This window comes from Mirounga angustirostris, unplaced genomic scaffold (genome assembly GCF_029215605.1).
Source record: "Mirounga angustirostris isolate CCGP_5_RB_7025 unplaced genomic scaffold, mMirAng1.0.hap1 SCAF_13, whole genome shotgun sequence".
Classification (NCBI taxonomy): domain Eukaryota; kingdom Metazoa; phylum Chordata; class Mammalia; order Carnivora; family Phocidae; genus Mirounga; species Mirounga angustirostris.
In genome coordinates, this window is record NW_026991721.1 from 91,465,721 (window position 1) to 91,491,277 (window position 25,557).

Sequence of the window (25,557 nt, forward strand, 5' to 3'; positions counted from 1 at the left end):
TATGGTAGTTCTAGTCTTAATTTTTGAGGAACTTCCATACTGTTTTCCACAGTGGCTGCACCAGTTTGCATTCCCACCAACAGTGCATAGGGTTCCTTTTTCTCCACATCCTGACTGACACTTGTTATTTCCTGTCTTTTTGATTCTAGCCATTCTGACCAGGTGTAAGGTGATCTCATTGTGGTTTTGATTTGCATTTCCCTGATGATGAGTGATGTTGAGTGTCCTTTCCTGTCTGCTGGCCTTACTGTTCATTTTTATGTGTGTCAACTTTGAAATACAAGAAGAAAACATGTGGAGGACTAAAGACCATGATGAACTTCAGGTTAACCTTACCGGCATTATTTGTGTACCTGTTATTTGTGTATCAGTATCTGTGAATGATGGGTAGCCACAGGAATGGCAGCAGCTAAGATATCTCCTGGGTTCAAAAAACATGGGGAATTTGCTCAGCGGTAGCAAAGGTTTCCTTTTAATTCTAATTGAAAAGCTAACTGCCTTGGTGGGGATTTCTTACCTTCTGTCGAGGGATGGCAGATTGACTTTCAGTTTTCGCTGTTTGTGGTTTTGACAGAATGCTTAGGGTCTTCATGTTATACTCCTTAACTTGTTTCGCGTATTCCTTTTTTTGGATTAATTTCTGCCTCTGTTCAGAGAAACCATGTTACGACAGTGCACAGGTCCTGTTAGATCTCTCTGTTCTCTCTTTAAAAGCAGCACTCATTTTAGCCAGCTGGGTATATTGTATCAGCAGCAGAGAGGAAATGGGGTTAGCAGGCGTAAGGCAACAGCAGTGAGATAGTTAATGTTTCTCCAGAAACAGTCTCTTTCTGAGGGGCAACATCACTGCCATAGCACAACCCGTGTTCCCTTAACAGGGTCTAAATCACATTCTGCTCCTTCTTTGTTGCATTTACCCAATTTATTTTCATTTTGGCTTCCAACTTTGAACTATACTCTCTTTTTATGCCTTGAGTGCAACTGTAGTTAAAACACATTAAATGGAGATCTTCTTTCACTAGAGGAAAGGAAATAAAGTGGATGCACTTTTCAGGGGTTGGGAAACTCTTATCCTAAGTGTCTTCTCTGTAGCCGCTCTTCAAAATTACCAAGATCACTCTATTGGGAAAGACCAACGACCATATAACACACACATCTCTTTTCATGTGCACATGGCCCCCTTTTCTGTGCAGGCCTTCAAGACTAACTAAAAGGTAGATACATAAAACAACATTGGCTAGGTAATTTTATCTTATGGTAAAAGGAGTATCTGGGTCTCTATTACTAATGCTATTTCACAAGGGTCTCTATTCAGAGGGAGACATTTGGATTAGGACTTGGTTCTCGGGGGGTGGTGGGAGACATGTCTGTACAGTTCTGCTAATACAAATCCAAGTGGGGCAAATCCAAGCCTACAAAATGTTGTATGTCTATCACACTCACTTTGTCTCTGATGGATTCAAGGTCAGGTCCAAGGCCTCCAAGCTTCACATCTCTTTTCTGATAACCTTTCAGCTTGGAGCTCTACAAATACAAAGAGACAGTTTCTTTTAAGGAATTGTGTGCCCGCCCCCCACACTATGCTCTCATAGCCACATAAGGAAAAGAATGGAAGCTCGTGTGGACGGTTGGGAGAGTGGGTGCATTTCCTGACCCTTCTTCCACCCTAATGGCAGTTATTGATAATAGCTTCTTGGGTAATTTGTAGCTGGTCAGCTAACATGTTTTGACTTTGCCAACTTCTGCAACAACAAAAAAATGGGAATTCTGAACATTATAAATAAAAATTTCCAAGTGTATAAAGAGTTGTTTTGTTATTAATGTTCTACACAACATATACATCACCACTTTTCTGCTGCCATTACTATTACATCTGGTCTTGTACAGTTCATAAAACCAAATGATTTTTAAATCCGGTAAGCATTGCTTCAAAAGGAGAGTGCTCTGTCTAATGATGTCCTAACATTCAAAAGACTGTAAATTTTTAAAAATTTAAATTCAGTTAACATAGAGTGTATTATTAGTTTTGGAGGTAGAGTTCAGTGAGTCATCCGTTGCATATAACACCCAGTGCTCATTCCATCACGTGCCCTCCTTCATGCCCATCCCCCAGTCACCCCATCCCCCACCTGCCTCCCCTCCAGCAACCCTCAGTTTGTTTCCTAGAGGTAAGCGTCTCTTGTGGTTTGTCTCCCTCTCTGATTAGGAAAAGACTGTAAATTTTTAAGGGTTAAGAGTCTTGGCAAGATCTGGGGCACCTAAGTGGCTCAGTTGGTTAAGTCTCCGACTCTTGATTTGGGCTCAGGTCATATGATCTCAGGGTCATGAGATCAAGCCCTGCATCAGGCTCCACGTTCAGTGTGGAGTCTGCTTCTCTCTCTCGGCCTCTCCTCCTGCTCGTGCTCTCTCTCAAATAAATCTTTTTTTTAAAAGTCTAGGCAAGATCAACTGAGAAACTCCTTTTAGTCAATGTGGTTTTGAATATTTTGAAGGGCATAAGTAATTTTATATGACAACTCTTACTAGTATTGAATATTTAAAGGGACAGAGTAACATAATAAGGCAATTTAATTTTTGGACTATGACTCTTGAGCTCAGGAACAGGCAGGAAAAACACTAATGCTTTTCTGACTGTAGGATAGATTGAAATATTCCCCAAACTGTTGCTTTCAATGTTAAAACTGACTTGCTACTTGGGGAAGATGCCCTTGTGGGGATACCAAATCCTTTGAGTAATGAGTTCATTTGATTTCCTTCCTTGGGAAGAATAGGAAGGACAACACCAAAGAGCTAGTGTGACAGTGATTCTATTCAGACAAAGTCGGTGCTTAGAACAGAGAAAGAATAGCCATCCTGAAGAGGGGACAGGCAGCTCTGTACTAATTGTACATGGTACTACCTCGCTATATGAGAATGACAAAGCTCAGGATTTTTCTAAATTTTGAAAGCTCCTACAAATTATGTTAAATCCTAAGATATGCAGTATATCTAATGAGGGTTTTTTTTTTTTTTTTTAGATTTATTATTTGTCAGAGAGAGGGAGAGAGTGAGCACAAGCAGGGGGAGCAGCAGAGGGAGAGGGAGAAGTAGACTCCCCGCTGAGCAGGGAGCCCGATGCGGGACTCGATCCCAGAACCCTGGGATCATGACCTGAGCCAAAGGCAGATGCTTAACTGACTGAGCCACCCAGCTGTCCCTCTAATGAGCTCTTAAGACAGAATTTGGCAGATTGTCCAGAGACTTAAAGAAAAATTCTTATATTGGATATAGTTACTACCTATAGCTTCCAAATCTTAAAAGTGTCCAATATACATTGTATCAGTGGTTACAAGAATGTGTTCTACTCCCCCTGGCCTATTGGCTGACTACCCATAGCTCATACCAGTTAGTTTCTCCCTTGTCCTTCCCCACCATAGAGGCTTGGAGACAGGTACTCCTTTCCCCAGATCTGTAGCATTGAGCTCCGGCCCATGACGAATAAATGCAAGTTGGCCAGGGTAGAGTTTGCATCTTAGTTTTCATTAAGGCTGGTGAGGCCCCACCCTTTCCTTTTCCTGCCTTGAATGTGGATATGACCGCTGGAGCTGCAGCAGCAATCTTGTGTCAGGAAAGCAACCAGAGAACCATTCAAATATTGGTTCTGCTGTTTGAGCTGTGGACCACCAGTGCTAGGTACTGTCTACTTGTGGATTAACTGTAGGTGAGAAGAATGAGCTCATAATTTTGAAGTTGCTGTAAACAGTAATTGTGTGACTGGTAGCCGAAAGCAATATTTCTAACATTTTAGTACTTCAGAGAGCCAGAATCCTGTATCTTTTAGGCAACATTTCTATGCTGCAAGGATTGAGTCCTGCAAATAGAATTTCCCTGATTAGAATGTTCAAAATTTATAGTCAAAAGTCTTTCATTATAATTGTAAAACACAAGAGAGGATCTTTTTTTTTTTCTTTTTAAAGAGGTTGTTGGGCTAAAATCATTAAAAATATTAAAGTATAGAGAAAAAAATATTGTTCATTAGAGGCTTTTCAAAATCCTAAATCTCCTTAGAGAAAACAATCACCTGGCAAAAACATTCCAGCTACTTCGTGCCCTTGACATCTACGTGTTCATATTTTCATAAAATTGCCAAGTGCTACAAATTAGTTTTTTTCACTAAGTATTTTAGCATTATGCTGTATTTCCCTGTCACTAAATATTTTTCAAAAATGTGACTTTCATACATAACATTCTAAATGTTGAACATTTAAGATGTCCTAGGGATGAGCATTGTTTGTGGGCTACTCTGATGATTGCTTTTAGATCTAAACTGAATAGAATTGGAATTATTGAGACAAAAATCACAAACACACTTAAGGTCCTTAACACTTCCATTAGCAATGTGTAAGAATGCACTTTTTGTCCAAACCTTGATTACACTGGGTATGACCACATTTTAACATCTCCCCTAATTATTAATAGGTGAATGAACTCCGGTATCTTCTACTTGGCAATTGCAAATTTGTTCTTTATCTTGGGCATGCCATCTGTACTGCTGTTTTGTTACTTTCTGTTTGCCAAAGTAAACCAATAATGAAAAAGGAAGAGAGCCTTGCTCATCTCCAGGTCATAAATCCAATTTGTCCAAAACTGATGAGAAATGATCAGTGGCCAGAAATCACATACTTAGCGTGAAGCAGCTTAACTTTAATCATTGAGCTGACACAGAAGATACAGTGTGAAGCATGAATAATTGCTCCCTGCACCGCACCCCCACGTTGTCCCAGTTTTTACTAGCCCCTCGAATAATCAGAATAAACATCTTGGTTATCCTAGGAAAACAGCAAAGGCTCTAGCATTAAATATTGACACAAAGTAAACAATGTGGCCCAAGGAGGGGTATGAGTATCCAAATACTCAAAGCTACTAACTCCTTCCAGCATGAGCTGCTTCTAGCAAAGAGATCTTTTCTCAAGGGAGACAGAGCATGGTTCCTAAGAGAGTTTGTTCTGGGTGACTGGCAATGAAAAATCCTGGATTTACTTAAGTTTGCCTCAAGTAATCTTGATTGGCTCTCAGTGCTGTAATTTTGTTTGATCTCTTTCCATCAAAAGTCGTTTTTTTGTTTTTTGTTTTTTAACAGCTTTACCGAAATAGAGTTCACACACTACAAAATTCACCCATTTGAAGTTGTACAATTCAGTGGTTTTTAGTATATTCATCAAGTTGTGCAAACATTGCCACGATCTGATTTTAGAACATTTTCATCACCCTGAAAAGAAACCCCTGTACCCATTAGCAACCACTCCTCTGCCCCCCTCTATCACCAGCCCTAGGCAACCACTAATCTACTTTCTGCCTCTTCAAAAGGCTTTTATAGTAAAATAATCCTCAGAATTTACTTTGATTTAGTTCTTGGCTGTTACAAGACTAAAAGTTCACAATAGCACACTCCCCCCACCCCCAAATTAAATCAACAATGATAGTCCTGTTGGGTCTCTAAACACAGGAGGAAAATATAATCCTGTTCTCCATAAACCCCTGATGGTGTTCATGGCTAGTCTTTGCACGAGACCTGCACAAGCTGACCTACGCCATCCCTGGCCCCGGGCTGATGATTTGGAACACCACACCCGCCCCTCGGAACTGGTGTTCACTGTTGATGGTCCCCTTGGCAGAGGACGGCACCAGACTTTCCTGATGGTACGTTTCTGCCAGTAACTAATCCCACCTCTCAAGCTCGAGGAGTGCCTTTTACTGTAAACGTGGGGCAAAGTGTGCCTGAACTGAAAAATGACCTCGACTGTCTTATGAGGACTTGTTTTAGACTCTGAAACGCCGTACCCTGCTGTGGGGGGACACGGCAGGGCTTTTCTCCAGAACATTTCTCAGATGTCTGAGTGTGAGAAAGTTACTCAAAAACAGGGCAAAAAACAATGCCTCGGATAGTGGGGAACAGCAAGTGAAGGAAATGTGCTCTGTGGTTGTTAAATTTAATCCAAATAAACCTCCTCTCAGAAGCCGCCAAGCAGCAATACCCAGACTGTCTGTGACAATGTGAGTTAATGACTGGAGCTCAGCCATCCCAGAACTCCTTAAGCAGCTGTTTTGTGGCCGATGGCAATAGATACTTCTCTGCAGTTTGTCATCCCTTCCGCTGCGTCCATCTCTTACTGCCTGACGTCTGGATTTCTCAGCATGGATGATGCTTAGCGTTCATAAATCGGTCGCATCAGAACTGCCAGGAGAAGGGGAACGGTGCTTGGGTTTGTTAGCTTTACAAAGCCTCAAATTTTTAATGTGATTCAAGTCGAGTCCCTTGGAAACCACAAGATTTGCTGTGACTAGCAAATGGGCACGACCTGGATAATGATTCCCCCTGCCTGGTGCCCCGGCTACCTGCTGTCCTATACAAATAGCGCACGGTTCTCAATCATTTGAGCTTCTGGAGTAGCTTAAAGGACAAAGAGGGCTTCTGTGCATTTGTTAGATGCAGGGTGGTGTTGGCCCCCACAAATGGATGCGGGTGGGTTGCAACATTCCTGAAAGAAAGCAGGAAGGGAGGGATTTTCTGAGTTGGAAAGAGGGTTTGGGCAGCAGTGTCTGGAAATTTTTTTCTTCCCATTCCAACCCTCCCATGCTCTTAGACTTCCGGTGATACACCCAGTCATCGGGGTACTTTCTGCCACATCTTCTCTGTAAGACATGAACTCAACTTACTGAGAGAAGATGGAAAAGGAAACTAACATTTATTTGATGGTCTACTCTTCGCTAGGGACTAAGCTACAGGCTGGTCCTTTTTGTCTGAAATGCTCTTTTGGTCTTTTCTCATTAACTTTTTTTTTTTTAAGATTTTATTTATTTATTTGTCAGAGAGAGTGAGTGCACAAGCAGGGGGAGCGGCAGGCAGGAGAAGCAGGCTCCTTGCTCAGTAAGGAGCCTGATGTAGGACTTGATTCCAGGACCCTGCGATCATGACCTGAACCAAAGGCAGACGCTTAACTGACTGAGCCACCCAGGCGTCCCTCGTATTAACTCTTGATCATCTAAATCTTGGCTCAGAATTATCCCCTGAAGCTCTGCTTGACCCCCGAGGTTGGGATGTCAACCCAAACTCCTTTGTGCTCCTCTGTGCAACCCATACATACTTCTCTCCCCCCCTCCCCCAGTGGCAACATTATACTGCAGCTATTTTCCTGTGTGTCTACATGAGGAAGGGTCATGGCTCATTCTCTTCTTCTCGGCACCTACCACAGTTCCTAATAGGAATTCAACTATGTTGAATTGAACAAAGGTTGATTCCCTAAAACTGCCTTATAGTGAATGTCCCTCGGGACCGAGGCACTCATTTCTCCACTTGCTGGGAGTGCTGTCTGCTATGGCTCCCAGTTGGGTCCCTCCCTAAGAACAGCCCTCAGCCAGATGGAGCTGGGGTGCCCAAAGTTCCAACCCTCCCCGGGGGGGCAGTCAATAGCCAATGGCTGGTCCACGTGGTGGAGCAAAAGCCTGTACCCTTTACCTTCAAAGAGCCATCCCAACTTCAGAGCCCTTGTGGGCTTCTTAGAGGCTTCTGTTGCATCTGCATCACTGCACACTCTCCCTCAGCCAGCCCTGCCCCCCTCACTCCCTTCCAGGGGTGGTTCGGGAGGCACGCCTCAGTCAGCCTCTTGCACGTGAATCTTCATTTCAGAGTCTGTTCCTGGGGAACCCAGATCACCACAGGCCTGTTGGTTCCAATCCAGTCTTCCCCTGTTGCCCTGTAATGCAGAATGCATTTTCCAGTGTTCTCCTTGCCACTTGACATTAGAAGCAAGCGACCTTTCCTGGGGGTTTTTAATACTTGCAACAGTGGAGAAATGCAGAGGACTTAAAAAGACTCCTTCCATGTGCCTTCATTTCTTCCTGGAAAGATTTTGCATTTTCGCTCAGCCCTACTTTGTCTTCTCAGATAGGAGAAGGTCCTGAGAGACTCAGCCTTGACTAGGGGCTGAGACAGGGGGTGAGGAACATTTCAGAGGGTGTGATGTTTAACCTGGGGCCAAAAGGAGCCCTGTCCCTGAGCTGAAGCACAAAGGAGGGACATTTCAGGTAGCAGCAGGAATCAAATCAGGAAGTGCCTCAGGACTTGGGGCCGCCCAGTGTGGCATTGGCTCAGTAACGACCATCCCTATTCCATGGCTAGAAGTAAGGGAATGAAAACCAAGGGCCATCTGTATAATCAGAATTAAAAGGTTATTTGGTAAAATGCTTTTATTACCTTGATGCTGCTCTTTTCCCTATGCTTTCTTCCTTTTTCTAGTTGAAGCAGGTAGCCTTCGGAATTGCTACGACTAATTTTCATTTGGTTTCTTTGGCTTCTGTCTGAACTGAGCTGGGATTCACTTTCGACCCTTGACAGTATAGGTGGAAATGTGACGCTGGATGAGGCCCCTCCCCTGGGCTGCACCTCGGTCAGCTGCATTAAGGCTTGCTGATGCTGCTCCATTATCTGAGTGAGCTGTGAGTCTGGAGAAGCTCTAACAGGTTGGCTGTCCGAGGAAGGATGGAATTTCCTGAATGGAAAAACACCCCACAAATCTGTTACTAAAAACTGATTACATAAGACTTTTAGCATAAGAGTCTTTATGAATTTCATGTATTCATCATTCTCCAAATCAAATTAATGATCTTTAGCTTAATCTTTTTAAAGAAAGATTTATTTATTTATTTATTTATTTGAGAGCGAGCGAGAGAATCCAAAGCAGACTGTGCTGAGCATAGAGCTTGACGCGGAGCTCGATCTCACGACCCTGAGATCGTGACCCAAGCAGAAACCAAAAGTCAGATGCTTAACCGACTGTGCCACCCAGGCGCCCCTAGCCTAATCTTTTCATAAATACATTAATTTCTTAAAATCCTCCTAGTTTTCGTTAGGATAGTCTAGCTCTTATTTAGAACTTCCATTTAGTGCATTCAGAATAGAAAAAGAAAACACCCCTTTGAAAAGTCCTTGCCACTATAAAATACCTGGAAATGTTGGATTAAATTTAAACAAACATCCTTTTGAATACATAGGTGAATTTGTAAGAGAGGCAGGGAATCTTTGAGACCAAAACCAAAAAAGGAACAAAAGTAAAGCAGATTTTGGATGAGCTGAAGCTATGGCTTGCTTTGCGGAAGTTTTGGACCTGTGGGCTTGAGTTCTAGCACTTCACTCTGGCACAGGATATGTGAAATCTTGGCCCCATGTCGGGTGAGAAATCAACTGAGATGCCTGCATGAAGGCTTTGGAGAGCTACGTCCTTGATAAAAAGTTGGATTAGTGAATCAACAAAGCAAGCCCATCTGTCTTGGTCTAGGTTCTCAACTGGAAAAAAAAATTCCTTATGAATTTCCATGGGACAGTGTTTGGGGTTCATATTTACCTTACCCACCTAGTCATGGATTCCAACACCAAAAAAATGACCTAAAAATGATCCCAGAGGGGGATACCTCTGCATATCTGGCAGAAGCAAACATAAAAGTTCTCTGGAGGGATACACTCCTTCTCAAGCTTGCCTAGGCATCTACAGACAAGACGGCTAAACATACATTCACAATCCAAAATCCTAGAATATATGCGGAAATAATTTACCAAGTAGAAGAGTCAGCAGACACAAACAAGAAGCAGTGCTAGATTTCTAAGAACTTCTGATCGTAGAATATTAGATAGTATTCTTAAAGCAAGCATGTTTAAAATGATTAAAGACCTGAAAACCTATCAAAACCCTGAGAAACCTATTTTGAAAAAAGAATGGATGATAATTTTGTAGAATTTATGAAAGTGATGAATCCTCAGGTTTAGGAATCACAAGAAGGATTAAAGATTTCATACCTAGACCTAATACAGTGAAACTTCAGAACACCAAGAACAGAGGGAGGGACCTTAAAAGATGAAAACAAAAGAAATATTGACAAAAAACTTTTCACAGAAACCAGGAGATAGAAAAATGTTTTCAAAGAGTTTAACTCTTTACCAGATTAAACTATAATTCAAGATAGAGCATAAAGGAATTTCAGGTAAATTGACCAGTGACCTACTCTTGTTGAAAAAATTTCCAAAGGATATCTACTTCAGGAAGAAACCGCAAAATGGAAGAAAAACTGAGGCAAAGACATTAATAAACAGTTAAATTTAAAACATTGTATACAATAAGCAATAATTTTTGGAGATATAGGTGCTGGACAAAAATACCAGAGGGTGATTGGATTAAAACAGTCCAGCGATTCTGAATATGTCCTGGAGGAGAACAGAAATATTAACACTAGCCTAGTTAAGTTTTCTGAAAAATTAGTTGGATGGACCTAGAGGGCATTATGCTAAGTGAATTGAGCCTGACTGAGACAAATACCATATGATTCCACTCATAAATGAAATCTAAAAAAAAGAGATAATAAGCAGAATCAGTCTTCTAAATACAGAGAACAAATTCATGGTGGCCAGAGGGAAGGAGGTAGGAGGTTGGTCAAAATGGGTGAAGGAGAGAGGCTTCCAGTTATGGAATTAAAGTCACAGGAATAAAAGTCACAGCATAAGGAACACAGTCAGTGGTATTGTAATAGCAATGTAATGGGACAGATGATAGCTACACTTGTGAACATAGCATAATGTATAAACTTGTCAGATCACTGAGTTGTACACCTAAAACTAATGGAACGTTGTCAACTATACTTAAATAGGAAGAGCATGTATATTTCCAAATCAGTAGAGGGAAAGAGTAACAAAACTCTATTAGTTCAATAGAAGACCTAGATATCTATATGTAGAGAGAGATATAAAAGCATAGAAACAATAGGGTGATTGAAAGGACAAGTTAAGATGGTAGAAATAAATCCAAATAGGATTATCACAATAAATGTAAGTAGTTTAAAGTTGAAAATCCACTTGTGATAAAAGCTCTTTGCAAAAGGAATAGGAATAGGAGAAATTTCCTGTCTCTCCTCCCTGTCTACCAAAAGTGAAATATTTTTCATGATATAAATGTTAGAAGCACTCCCTCTAGAAATCCAAATCAAAACCTCAATGAGATACCACCTCACACCAGTCAGAATGGCTAAAATTAACAAGTCAGGAAACGACAGATGTTGTCAGGGATGCGGAGAAAGGGGAACCCTCCTACACTGTTGGTGGGAATGCAAGCTGGTGCAGCCACTCTGGAAAACAGCGTGGAGGTTCCTCAAAAAGTTGAAAATAGAGCTACCATATGATCCAGCAATTGCACTACTGGGTATTTACCTCAAAGATACAAAAGTAGGGATCTGAAAGGGTACGTGCACCCCAATGTTTATAGCAGCAATGTCCACAATAGCCAAACTGTGGAAAGAGCCAAGATGTCCATCGACAGATGAATGGATAAAGAAGAGGTGGTATATATATACAATGGAATATTATGCAGCCATCAAAAGGAATGAAATCTTGCCATTTGCAACGACGTGGATGGAACTGGAGGGTATTATGTTGAGCGAAATAAGTCAAACAGAGAAAGACATGTATCATATGACCTCACTGATATGAGGAATTCTTAATCTCAGGAAACAAACTGAGGGTTGCTGGAGTGGGGGGTGGGGTGGGAGGGATGGGGTAACTGGGTGATAGACACTGGGGAGGGTATGTGCTCTGGTAAGCGCTATGAATTGTGCAAGACTGTTGAATCTCAGATCTGTACCTCTGAAACAAATAATGCAATATATGTTAAGAAAAAAAAAAAGGTAGCAGGAGGGGAAGAATGAAGGGGGAAAATCAGAGGGGTAGATGAACCATGAGAGACGATGGACTCTGAAAAACACACTGAGGGTTCTAGAGGGGAGGGGGGTTGGAGGATGGGTTAGCCTGGTGATGGGTATTGAGGAGGGCACATTCTGCATGGAGCACTGGGTGTTATGCACAAACAATGAATCATGGAACACTATATCTAAAACTAATGATGTAATGTATGGGGATTAACATAAGAATAAAAAAATTTAAAAAAGGAAGCACTCCCTCTAAAGTCAGGAAAAAAAGACCAGGATGCTTGCTATCTATCACTATCTCTTCCAGGAAGCTAAATCTGAATTTTATCGAATGTATATTCTATACCTCCAAGTACAGCACTGAAATGTCTTCTCATCTCTTCAGATATGCAAAATTGCCTCCCTACTTTGAAAGTAAGCTCCTGGAAGGTACCTGTGCATCATACTACTTTTGTATCTTCTATAGCATTTTAGCACTGGATTTAGTGCATATCAGGTATGTGATAAACACATTTGATTGAATGACATCAGGAAATGTCCCCTGAAGTGATTTTTAAAATAACTTTTTTTTTTTTCTGATTATAGAAGGAATATATCTACATTGCAGGGAACGTGAACAATTCAGAAAGTATGAAGGTGACATTAGAAATAACCCCAATCTCTCTTGCCAGAAATAACCACTATTGACATTTTGGTGCATTTTTCTTCCTTTGTGCACAGTTTTACATAGTAGAGCTCCTACTCCTTAGGTATATATTTGTACCTTACTGGTTTTTTTTTTTTTTTTTAAATAGAAGTGTTTCCTCATAACCGTAACTTTTAACGGTTACATGATATTTGATACCATAATTTACCTAAACCTTTCCTTATTGTTGGATTATTGTTGTCATTTTGATAAATGATGTTATTTTTGTGCATACATATTTTTCTGTATTTTTGATTATTTCCTTAGGATAGGTCAATACAATGTTGGAGATAGTTTCCTCCAAACATTATTTGTAACCCTCAAAATATACTGATCTTTTTTTAATGACCAGTCCCTCCGTCCTCCTCCCCTCCCTCCAACCTCTGGCTTAACTACAGTTAAAAACTAGAGGAGACAAGGAAGAAGAAAAATACATTGAAAGTGGACTATTTGAGGCAGAAATCAGAGCCAGCTCGGGCGCCTGGGTGGCTCAGTCCATTAAGCATCTGACTCTTGTTTTTGGCTCAGGTCATGATCTCAGGGTAGTGAGATCAAGCCCTGCATTGGGTTCCACACTCAACGGAGAGTCTGTTTGAGATTCTCTCCCTCTCCTTGTGCCCCTCCCACCTTCCACACTTGAGCGCGCGCTCACTCTCTCTCTCAGATAAATAAATCATAAAAAAAAAAAAAAAGGAATCCGAGCCAAGGACCTTGTTAGGTTATGTTTCCCTCTCCCCTGACAATCCCCATGACCTGCCCACCCCCCTATTCTCCCTCTCTTGTCTTCAGTGGTCTCTCATTTCTCCTCTAGAAAAACACTTGAGAAAAGGGAATTCTTACCATAATATTTCTAAGTTCTTATATTTTGTCTCTGTGTAAGTCTGCTTGGGTTGCTTCTTATTTTCCCTCGATCCATTAACATTTTTGTTAGGAATGGACTGGGAGCCCTTCTGGCTCAGGGGCACTTGTCTCTTAGAAAGCTCATTAAGGTAGTTCAAGTCCATATTAGAAAGAGTGTTGATGTGTAGCTGCTGATGTGACGGTCTTTTCTCTTCTTGGCCTTTGTGTCCTCTTTCTTTCTCAACATTCATGGAGTGATATCCAGTAGAGTTTTTGTACAATACCTTATCAAGAGCCTGCTGTGGTGGAGCAAATTTATTGGAGGTTACTTTGGGCTCCTGGCTCCTAAGTGCACTTGAGTGTTGTAAATCATTGTTAGGCGCATTCATAATTCCGATTGTTTCGTGCTTTACTGAAGTGTCAGTAGGCTTATTTTGGTTTTGTTGCTGTCTGGGAGTGTTCTGGTTTCTGTGACTGACAGCCAGCTCTTCAGTCACCAAAGACTTCAGGCCATGCTGGTGTTTATGCTGGTTTCGAATCTTGTGATTGGCTGGTTTCCTGGAAGGTTGTTGGCCATTGGTTGTTTCAGAAGATTGACCTCTCGGTACCCAGTTTGATTTTGCACTTTCATATTGAGACAAGTGTTCCTGATAATTCTGAAAAGATATCTTTGGTTAATGTAAAGTCAGATGATCGGCACTCTTCACATTTTACCTTAGTATTTTTCAAACTAGGGGTCACTTCTGGGAAGGTGACCACAGAATTGAAAGGAGATAAAGAGTACAGTAGGTCCTTTCCTAATTTCAGGATATGAGCGTGATTAGCTGAGTAATTCCTTCTGGCAATTTCAGATTACGAATTTTCTAGAAAGAAGTAGAAAGCTTAGAATGGGCTTTATATTAAGGACAAGTCTTTGACTTCAAATGTAAAATGAAGTGTTACCAAGTGCGGGGGGGTTGGGGAGGGGAAGGAGCTTTACCTCCACAGGGCTACATATAAAGGAAGTACAAATCTACATCAAAATATGCAAGTTTATTTTAACTAAGGTGAATATTTTTAAAAATCTTAACCAGAGAGGACATCAATGATCCGGTTTACCAACCAAGCACAAGTCAAATATGAGATACAATTTAGATGATTAGATCTTCTTACTCATATAGGTCAGAAGCTAGAAATGACCTCTTCACCAGATGAAACAAATTAGATTTTATTCAGAGGATTATAAAAGAGTCTGCACTGTGATAGGACATCTGTGAAACCACATGGGTTGTTTTGCTTCAGTTCCTTAATATAGCCTGTACTTAGGCAATCAAACATCTGGGGGAAATATTTCAATTTCAGAATGGTCTTTATGCTTTTCAAAGTCTTGTAACAACAAAATGTACTCCTGGTATAATAGATACACTACGTAACTATATTGTGCTAAGCCATTTAGAAATAGTTTCCAAGGAATAAAGCACTCATTACTTTGTGAAAAACTAGCAGAGTTAAGAGGCCTTTGGAAAGAATGATTAAATGCTTAGTAAAAACAGTAATATGACCATATGCATCAGTGTGGTATATAACTGCAACATATTTTTTTCTTTCTGAATACACATAAAAAAAATCTCTACCTGTGCAATGTTAATTGAAAAATGCCAGTTACCTGGGTCATTCAAGGAAAAAAACAACCCTTAAAGTGAATAAATCCTATTTCTGCTCAAATTGTTTTAGCTTGCCATGAAGAATGATCAAATTATTGCAGTGAGTTCAACTTTTATTTCACTTTTCTGATCTAATTACTAAGACATCCTATTCCTGTATAATATTAAATGGTATTCTATTTCTAATGAAATTTCTCTATAATGATGAGATTGTTAAACTTAAAACAGTACTAAATAATGCTACTATGCATTTCCGATTTTTAAGTATAAATGGCTTATCTGAAATTCAAAGCATGTTCTCCTTGCTTTTTGGAGGATTGGCCAGGTTCTGATGAGCTTGTCTACACTTTGAATTTTTACCTGTGGTACTCCAAAAAAGAAAAACTTCCCTTTCTGTATTTCAATTAAGAAAGGTTCTTTCTTTGGGGCACCTGGGTGGCTCAGTAGTTAAGCATCTGCCTTCGGCTCAGGTCATGATCCCAGGGTCCTGGGATTGAGCCCCGCACCAGGCTCCCTGCTCAGCGGGAAGCCTGCTTCTCCCTCTCCCACTCCTCCTGCTTGTGTTCCCTCTCTCGCTGTGTCTCTCTCTGTTAAATAAATAAAATCTTAAAAAAAAAAAAAAGTTTTTTCCTTCCATGCAGTATACGGAGCTGCCTGGGAGAAATGTGGGCGAGAAGGCTCTGCAAATAGGCCAAGACCATTCTTTCTTATAGTGGACCCAGAAGAAAACTGCTATTGTACAATCTTATCAGGTGTGTTAATAAAACACAGTGGCTATTTTCATGGCCATCATCACTGTTCATGAAGGTAAAAAACAAACAAAAAAAACCGATGTGCTACAATCTATAAATACTTACTGATGCTGATAATGTCATTTTATTATTTTTTTAAAGATTTTATTTATTTGAGAGACAGAGTGCAGAAGCAGGGGGAGGAGCAGAGAGAGGGAGAAGAAGACTCCCCACTGAGCAGAGAGCTGGACATGGGGCTCAATCCCAGGACCCCAAGATCATGACCTGAGCTGAAGGCAGATGCTTAACCAACTGAGCCACCCAGGCGCACCTGATAATGTCATTAAAAAAATATATTTGTCAGGGGTACCTGGGTGGCTCAGTCAGTTGAGCATCTGACTCTTGGCTTCAGCTCAGGTCATGATCTCAGGGTCCTGAGATCAAGCTGCACGTCGGGGTCCACACTCAGCGCGGTGTCTGCTTGAGATGCTCTCTCTTCCTCTCCCTCTGCCCCTCCCCCCACTCGTGTTCTCTTTCAATAACTAAAGTCTCAAAAAATAAAAATAAAAAATATCTGTCATCCTTTTGATTGCTAGAAAAAAAGTGAACAGGAGCTTTTTCTGCTATCTGACCGTACATGTCCCAGTTCTCTGTCCTCATTCCCACCAACAAAGAAAAAAAACGCTATCAGGAATTTTTTCCTTAGGGTACCGGACCCGAAATCTTGGGTTGCCACTTGGTTTTAATCATGTTATACCTTTGCGGCTGACTATTCAGATTACAATAGTACTCTTCACAGGGTGCTTTGTCAACAAGGCCAAGGACTCATCATTTTATGAAACTTCAATTGTCTCAAGTGTTAAATCCGCTATTCACAGAAATGTAAGTGCCCAGAGATGGCATTTCAGTCCCCAGAAAGGAAGACATTTACAGGCTTGATGTGATTTCTCTCACCTTCTGAGCAGACTACTTGAAATCTGTGGTTTACTGAAGATTTATTACCCGACAATTGAGACATCAGGTGTCACTTTTTAGGTCGCAAGACCTGAGTTCCCTCAAGTTAATATACAAAGCCATTCTCAGGCTACTTAATCTCCACCAGCACTGAAATCCTCTATTCCATCCTGCTCTCAGTGGGGTTCTTTTGTTACCAATACTCACAATCAGTCCATACTCCATGCACTAAGAATAACTGCTTAATGGCACTGGGTTTTCCCAGAGCACACACAGCAGTGGCCATTGGTACAGCGTTTGCATTGGGGAATCCTGATGCCTAATGCGGGGATGATAATTTCTTAGTAAGATTCGTACTTAATTATTAATGTTCTTTCATACCGTGCCATCCAAGGGTAGTTTGCCCCCAACCCTGTGAAAGGCAGTGTCTGGCTGTTTCTCTTTCACAGCTTTCCGGTTTACAAGCTATAAGCAGAGGGGAGGATGCATGCTCTGTTTCAACCAAAGGTTCATCTGCTTTGAAACAAAAGCCATTCTTGCTCTTTGTTACCCTGATAAACCCTGAGGGTTGTGCTTGGGCTCCGAGATCAGCTCTGACATAGAGACGTGTCTGTTGTATTCATTAACAATAAAATACAAATACTTTGAGCAGGGGTTATCAATGCCATCTGATAATATTAAGAACATTTAGAGCACATGCATTAACTGGCTCCCATTTTCAGCATCAGTAAGGGAGGACTCTACGTTCAGATGAATAAAAGGAGCATAGCTCTCTTGATGGTGTTGGAGGCAAAACCAAAATAATTGCTCTTATATTCTTATAATAAGAGGCAAGGTGGGAAGAGAACTTAGGATGTGATTACAAGGACTTTGGTATCAATTAGTCAAAGATCCTACATACCTTTCACCCTGTCATGCCTTTGCCTTGCCTAGAAAGTCAAGAGTTATTTTAGAGTGGCAAGAAAGGAAACATCCTATTTCATTTTTTCAAAGTTTCACTTAATTGGAGAAGTTTCTATTTTTTTCCTATTGACCCCATGCTCCGTGCCTGGGAAGACTCTTCTGCTATTGGGAGTGTGCTCACTTGCACAATCTGGCAAAGGTCAGACCCTTAGCTAAGTACTGGGTCCAGTTCTGGCTACACAACGGAACTAAGATTTGGAAAAGCCGTGAAGATTCATAGGGGAGCACGGAATGATCCAGGACAAGATCTATGTGGAAAGGTAAAGTGAAGAGGGATGACTGGGTTTAAAGTAAAGCCCTTAGGCACAAGTAGGATGCTTCCATAGAAAGGGATGATGATGACCATCAGTTGTCAGTATTTTAAAAGTGAAGATGCATAGGCTTAAATGGTCTCAGGGGCTTTGTTTCTGACATATCTTCTTTGTTTCCTTGCCCTATCTCTGGTTTCTCCACCTTGCAGCTTGTGAATGTACTTCTATCTCTTCTATGAACAAAAAAATGCAAGAATCCCTCACTTGATCTCATTCTCCAGTTAAACCTCATCTCTTAATCCCGTGAGGCATCTTGCAGGTGTAGGCTGTACTGGCCTTCCTTCTCCCTCTCTGGTTGTGCCCTCTACACCCTGCAAGAGAGCACGGATTCTCACCACCCCGCCCACACTGCTCTGCTCAGCCCACCGGTAACCTCTTCCTTGCAAAATCCTCTGGGCACCGTTTTCTTTACCTTTTCATTTTTTCAGACTTACAAAATTATTTCAAACTTACAGGAAAATTGCAAGAATAGCATGGAGAACTCCCAAATATTCTTCCTGAGATTCATTAATGTTGTGCCAGTTTCATCTTTTTCTGCGTCTCTCTCCACATACAGATAGATGGACACTCAAATATACATATACATCATTTCTGTGACTATTATGTGCATTATGGCTAGTTTTTTTTTTCTGAATCCTTTGAGACTAGCATGTATGAGTTGCATGTATCATTCCCTTTTCATGGAACCCTTTTTAAGTAAAAAGTAAAAAATTCTCTCCTGCAGAGCTCGACCCTGTCCACTGATGTCTCTTTCTTGAGATTTTTCAGGTCTCGACTTCCATGACACTATTTTAGCCTGGCGGCCCTTTACCTCTCTAGCAAGCCCTTCATGGTCTCTCACCTTCTGCTCTCTTCCTCTGCTTACCCTTAAAATTTAACCCTACTCTACCAGGCGCTGTTCTTGACCCTCTTCTCTTCTCCCACTACCTCTGATTCCTGGGGCATCTCAGCACTTCCTACATCTTTAGTCCACTAGGGAGTGGATTCTTAAGATCAAACGTATGTTGCTAACTCAGAGGTCTCTTCTGAGTTCTATGCTCGGATCGCATTCTTCCTCCAAACTCGACATCAGGCTCACCACCCCTGTTCTTGTGCCCTTCCCCCATTCCACCCCAGCACGAAAGCTCTTCTGTTCTACCTCAGTGGTATTAGTACCACTAATCGGATACTTGGAAACCAGTCTCTTTCTCTCTCCCCCATTTACCTTGTATTCAAACAGTTGCGGAATTTGTTAATCTCTCTCCTTGACCATCTCTAGGCAGGCACTGAGGGGGCTGCTCTGAGCTGCAGGACGTTTCATCCAGTTGGTGGATTTAGATCTGTCCACCATACTGAAAAGTGAGTGAATGGTGTGTGGAGTGTGAGACAGACCCAGAGCAGGTGCTGCTGCCCTGAGTTCTCGAATGATCTCTTACAGGAACCACAGCATACATCCCCTAACTGGTTTTGCTGTCTTTGCAATCTTATTTCCTTCCAGTCTATTCTCCAGACCCTGGCTAGAATGATTTTTCTACCACGTTCAGCCTCATCATGTCATTAACCTGCTTAAAATTTGCCCATGGCTTCCTGCCATTTGCAGGATAAAATCTAAAACCTTTTGGCCGACATAAAAGCCTTCCACGGCCCCTACCTCTAGTTACCTAACCTGCCCGTGTCCCACCACTTCCCTCCCTCACACGTGCTCCCCCAGTTGCTGAGCTGTGGGTGAGGCTGAGGATACACCACGTCTCGCATGCTCTCAAACCTCAGCTCCCATTTGTCGGTTTGCCATATTTTGATTCATCCTTCTAAGGTCTGTTCAAATGCTGTTTCTTTTCAGGAGACTTTTCTTGCCTTTTAAGGCAGAATTAGGTGCTCCTTTCGTTCCTACTGCATGTTGAACCTATGTTCCTATTATTGCATTATAATGATCACATAACTGTCTTCCAACTAAAGTTTTGGGCTCCTTGAGGGTAGGGACCATTTTTTTAAAAAGATCTTTTCTTTAATTATTTTTTTTAAAGTTCTTTTTTTTTTTGAACCATGTTTTTTGGGCCAGACCCCTGACCCTGAGTGCCTGGAATATAGTTGGTACTCAATAAATATTTGCTGTGGGAATTATTTTGATTTCATGTAAAGACATTTCTTATTAGTGGGAGATATTCATTGTTAGAGTAGGTCTACTGAGGGATATGTAGAGTCTTCTGAAGTTATCTTTCAAGAAAAAAAATTTCAGAGAGGCCCATTTTCACAAAATGATTTTTACACATTTCTGTAACCAACCAGTAAATATTTACTGAGTGTTCGCTTTGGACAAAGCACTGTGCTAACAGCTGTAGAGAAACATACAATCTTAATGTTCAGGCAGCTTCTAGTGTAGTTAGTACAAAAGGAATACAGGCAGCAGCTAATGAAATGCAGCCAAATGATAAACCCTGAGGGAGTGGTCCAGACCATAGGCACAGTCGCAGAGTGAGGGGGCAGAGGATGGGGTGGGAGAGGCTGGGAAATCCTCATGCAGGGCGGGGGATCAGAAAGAAAGCCCTGGATTTGGGTAGCTGAATCAGAAAAAGAAAGGCAGCTTGGAGCTGAGTGCCTGCCTTGCTAGTGTGTAGGATGCAGCGGGGAGTTAACAAATCCTTTCTAAATAAAGAAAGGGACGCATCCCGTGGACCACTCTGCGTTGATCGTTTTAGGTCTAATGATTTTATATGTTTGGCTCCTTTGTCCTCATTCAGGAGTGGGTTATAAACAAATGAGTTCTAGTACACACAGAGAACACACAGCATTCTTTTGGCTTTCTTCTGATTTTCTTCCATACAAAAATTTTGACCGCCTCTGTCTAAGGCCATGTCACGAATCAAGCCCTGTGATTATTTTATCATTGGCTTTGGTCCTATAATATTGTGTAGTGATGATTATGGAAGCTCGAGGTTGCAAGAATCTTACAGGCTTCAAATAGGTTTTCTATAATAATTTAAGTAACTAGAGAAAAATATCCTAGCATAATAGCATTTTGTTACTGGGATGCATCTTGTAGTTCATTTGAGGCAACTCTTCATTTAATAAGGAAGAAACTTAAGGCTTGGGGGGAGTTGAGATTTGCCCAAAGTTCTGCATCAACTAAAAGACAGGCAAAATCCGTGTCTTCTGACCCAGTCCATTATCGGTAACACGTGACAAAACCTTAAGGTATTTCCCTTGTCCTCTCCATCCTGTTGGCCAAGCTCCCCAGGCTCTCGCAGAGGTCTGGTGTAGACCCTGTCCTCTACATCCCACTGCCATGGACATTTCAGTGCCTCTGGGTGTGGTCCCTCTGGCATCAGCTTTCAGGAAGCTCTGGGTGAATGACTGTTTTTATTTTTTATTTATTTATTTATTTATTTATTTTTGCAACTCTGAGAGGGACCTGGAAGCCACTGTGAAGGAAAGATGATTTAGGTTGTAACTCTTTTCTAAATTCTCTGAAACTGGAATGAACTTTATTTTTATTATTATACCTTTAGCACTGTACATAGTTTGAACTGATGGTGTCAGTAGGCTTTCTAGGCTGTGTGATTTCACAGGGCGTCAGTAGGCTTTCTAGGCTGTGTGATTTCACAGGGCGTCAGTAGGCTTTCTAGGCTGTGTGATTTCACAGGGCGTCAGTAGGCTTTCTAGGCTGTGTGATTTCACAGGGCGTCAGTAGGCTTTCTAGGCTGTGTGATTTCACAGGGCTCACCCCTCCTTCAGCAGGGATAGAATCTGGTGTAAGACTGCTCCATAGAACTCCATACACCGGTTCCAGAAGAAACCATCTGCTAGTGCTTTTCCTCTTCTAGAGAAACGGTCAGGGGGACTGTTTTGCAAAAGTCTTCCCTAAAATCACATTATGATATCAGAGTAGTAAACCCAGGGCCAGAAAAGGATGTTTTCATGCTAAATTACTGGTTAGTTGGCTTTCCCTTCCTGCAAATGAGGGTTAAATGAGGCTCTGGGGATTTCTGCCCAATTTTAGGGACTGTGTTCCCCATCAGCTAGGGATGCTGTGACTACCAGCTCCATAAGGAAACAGACTTGGGAGCAGTGCAGATTTGGACAATATTTTACAACTGTGATCCCATCCCCCCGCACTTTCTCCATGCTTTTCTTCTGTTTGGGGTTTTAACTCTGAATTTTTAAAGAGTGATGTGATGATTTTCTTCTAGGAAATTTAGGACCTTTGGAAAAATGGGTAGACTTGGTTGGCTGAGCAAGCAATGGCCCATCTGGGCAGAAACCAGTCTTGCTCTTAGAAGGGTGGTTCACTAGGTCTCAGGCATAGGAATAAACCTGTAAGTGATAAGTGAGTCGTGGACATTACTTATATTTAGCAGTAACCCTTGAAACCCATTTAAAGTTCAATCTAGCAGGTAACCTTTAGCTGTTGGGCTCTTTGATGCCATTTGTCTTCAGGATTGATGGCAGCATTTTCAATCTCTTTGGCGTTCTGAATGGACGTCTTGTCAGTCACACTGATGGGGTAGGAGATCTAAGAGGGTAAAACATATAAAGCATGTTAATGGGATTCATTTTAAGTCTTAGATACGAGGCTCATCTGTGTACTCTAGAAAGAGGTCCTGCAGGGCTGCGTTTTATTTTCAGTTCAAGGATATATCTTTGTCCTCAGGGACCTGGATTGTTCCTAAGGACAACGGGAATAAATAATGTTTTCTCCCACAGGCTTGATGTGAGAATTGGTGCTTTGAGGTCAAACTACTATTTACTTTAAATGTTCAATACACACTCAGGGGACCCAATTTTAGAACAGTTATCTGAACCGGATGTAGCAACTAATGTTGAGTATATTAAATGAAATAATAGTGAAATAACACTATGTTTCAAGATGATAATAATAGAAATAACAATATTTAATATACAGTGAATGTTCATGGTGTGCTAGTAGCTGTCCTAAGCATTTAGCATATGTTCTATCAGTTATACTATATTAACCTTATTGGGTATGTACTATTACCCCCTTCTTGCAGATGAGAAAACTGAGGGACAGAGACATTAAGTAACTTGCCCAGAATCAATAGCTAGTAAGTGGAGGAGCCAGGCAGTCTAACTCGAGTCTCATATTCAGCAATTTTGAAATATCATCTTTGACTTGCAGAATTTGTAATGTTGGCATTCAGTGAATTTGAATGATGTAGATCAGAGGTTCTCAACTTTAGTTGGATGTTAGAATGACAAGATATCAGTGCCCTGGTCCTATCCCAGATAGATTAAATCAGGAGCTCTGGGGTGGTTCCAGATAGCATTATACTTTATTTTTTTAAAGATTTTATTTGTTTATTTGGGAGAGAGAGCAAGAGAGAGCACGAGCGGGGGGGCGGGGGGTGAAGGAGGAGAGGGAGAAGCAGGCTCCCCACTGAGCAGGGAGCCCAATGCAGGGCTCCATCCCAGGACCCTGGGATCATGACCTGAGCCGAAGGCAGACGCTTAACTGACTGAGCCACCCAGGAGCCCCTAGCATTACACTTTAAAAGTTTCCCAGGTGGGTCTACTCTGGAGCAAGGTTTGGGAACCACTGACAAAGGCAGCTACATGGGATTTAGGTCCCTAAATTATGGAGGCCCTTCATTGCCTCCATTAGCTACCTATTTTATTTTATTTTTAAAGTTTATTTTTCAATAATCTCTACACCCATTCTGGGGTTCACACTCATAAACCCGAGATCGAGTCATTTGCTCTCTCTACTGAGCCAGTCAGGTGCCCCGCTACCTATTTTAAATCAAGAAATTAGATTGTCTCTATGTTCTATGGAATTCTAGCCACCAGGAAGAGTTTCAGAAAGCAAACTTAAAGTTATACTGTCTTAATGTTGGTCAAAGGATCTGGAGATAATCCAGTATAACTGCTTAGTACTTCTGTACCATCCCTGGCGGATACTCATCCACTTGCTGCCTAAACTCATGCCCTTTCTCCTGGCAGGAGTCACCTGTTTATGTCCTACGGGCTGAGGAGGGAGCATAAGGTGGCTTGTGAATCCTCCCTCCCTTTCTGTGGGAGACCTGGTCCTTTCAACCTTTCCATGGAATAAAATGTTAGCTCTCTTAATCTCTGTTTCATGGATGATGAACATACTGTTGCATCATTGAACCACCTAAAAGTTCTTCCTAGGAGAGCAGAAATATATCTTCCTGTAATTTCTATCCCTCTGCCCTCTGAAGTAATGGATTAAGTCGATTAATCTCTCTCTCAGACAATAGCCCTAAATGTTAGCCGCTGACTGTGATGCCTTTGCTAAACCTCCTCTTATTTACAGGATCTGGGGCAAGATTTCTTTGCCTTTCCTCCAGTGACAGGTTACCCAGGTTGGCTCATTTGGCTACTGTGCTTTGTGGCTTGTAAAGGTTGACTTCCCCCTTTCTAAACTGCTGTAACTAATTTTTAGATTTAGATTCTGGATTTTACACTTGTTTTATTAAATTGAACCTGGTGGGCTGTGTCGTGTGAGAAGCAGCAAGCTATGTAACGCTGGGAAAAGCATGGGATTTAGAATCTGTCATTTTTTTAAATAAGATTTTATTTATTGAGAGAGCGAGAGTGAGAGAGCGCAAGCAGGGGGAGCAGCAAAGGGGGAGGGAGAAGCAGGCTCACCACTGAGCAAGGAGCCCGATGTGGGGCTTGATCCAAGGATCCCAGGATCATGAGCTGAAGGCAGATGCTTAACTGACTGAGCCCCCCAGGCACCCCCAGAATCTGTCTGTCATGTTTGTGTTCGGATTCTCCTGCTGCTCCTTACTTTTACTTTGCATTTATGCAGACTGCTATTCAAATGAGAAAGGGGGGGAAATATTTGTTAAATATTAATAAGTCAGTGTCTGACAATAAAGATAACCTCATTCCTCACTGCTCGATGCGGCTTCTGTGGCCACATGCAAGACAACATTTATTTTGGGTGAACTCTTATCTCTACCTGGATACATACCTGTCGTCGTTACTGTACTCATATAGATACAGCAATCAGATGGTATGGAAGTTTGAATACTTAAAGGTTGATCTGAGAATGGGAAAAAATGAAAATAAGACTTCTTCATGCTTGAATTATCATGGCAAATACAGGAGCAAAATGTGCTATTGGATCATGGGATCAAATGAAATTGCATTTTGAGCATCATAAGCTGTGTAATGTCTATTCAATGTCTACAAATAGGAGTACTCAGGGTGCCTGGGTGGCTCAGTCATTAAGCGTCTGCCTTCGGCTCAGGTCATGGGATCGAGCCCCGCAACGGGCTCCCTGTGCAGCAAGGAGTCTGGCTTCTCCCTCTGCCTGCCGCTCCCCCTGCTTGTGCTTTCTCTCTCTCTCTCTTTAATAAATAAATAAAATCTTAAAAAACAATTAAATAGGAGTACTCAACAGATTTTGAAAGATTACCTACTCTGCAGAAGGAAAACTTCCCAACACCACCAAACAGTCTAACTTGCTCTGAAATAGAAAGTTTAGGGATATAAATGCTGCCACCGAAGGTCAGGAACTGTGAGTCTTGATGGCATCTCTCAGTCCCTCTCCTGGCACTGGTTTAGGAAACGAGAGGTCTATAAAAGTATTAGGTTTCATAATTTTGGTCCCTGCTATTGCAAAGGTTTCTATCCCTTATGGCCATGATGTTAAAAGGAAACACCCCTCATTTACAAGTAAAATCATCTCTTTCCTGGACAAGAAATGAAGGCTGAGTTGGGGGGAAAAAAAAACTAAATAG

The 25,557-nt window shown here is 41.6% G+C and overlaps 2 protein-coding genes across 5 annotated transcripts in view; one reads left to right on the forward strand and one right to left on the reverse strand.

Annotated features, from left to right (window-relative positions):
* BSX (brain specific homeobox) overlaps positions 1-287 on the forward strand; it is an 87,409-nt gene extending 87,122 nt beyond the window's left edge. Inside the window, exon 10 of the mRNA XM_045892879.2 lies at positions 150-287. The gene's annotated coding sequence lies outside the window, so the exon portion shown is untranslated. The remainder of the gene's footprint in view (positions 1-149) is intronic.
* The window catches only part of JHY (junctional cadherin complex regulator), a 65,433-nt gene that overhangs the window by 3,616 nt on the left and 36,260 nt on the right, over positions 1-25,557 (reverse strand). For 2 of the 4 annotated variants that reach the window (XM_045894812.3, XM_054512234.2), the window contains exons 4-8: positions 22,227-22,340; positions 13,250-13,905; positions 8,234-8,528; positions 1,444-1,524; positions 518-646 (exon numbers count right to left, since the gene is read on the reverse strand). In XM_045894812.3, coding sequence (XP_045750768.1) covers positions 518-646; positions 1,444-1,524; positions 8,234-8,528; positions 13,250-13,905; positions 22,227-22,340 — 1,275 coding nt within the window. Of the gene's footprint in view, positions 1-517; positions 647-1,443; positions 1,525-5,845; positions 7,734-8,233; positions 8,529-13,249; positions 13,906-22,226; positions 22,341-25,557 lie in introns of those variants that run through there. The other 2 variants (XM_054512235.2, XM_045894813.3) reach the window with 2 other exon arrangements.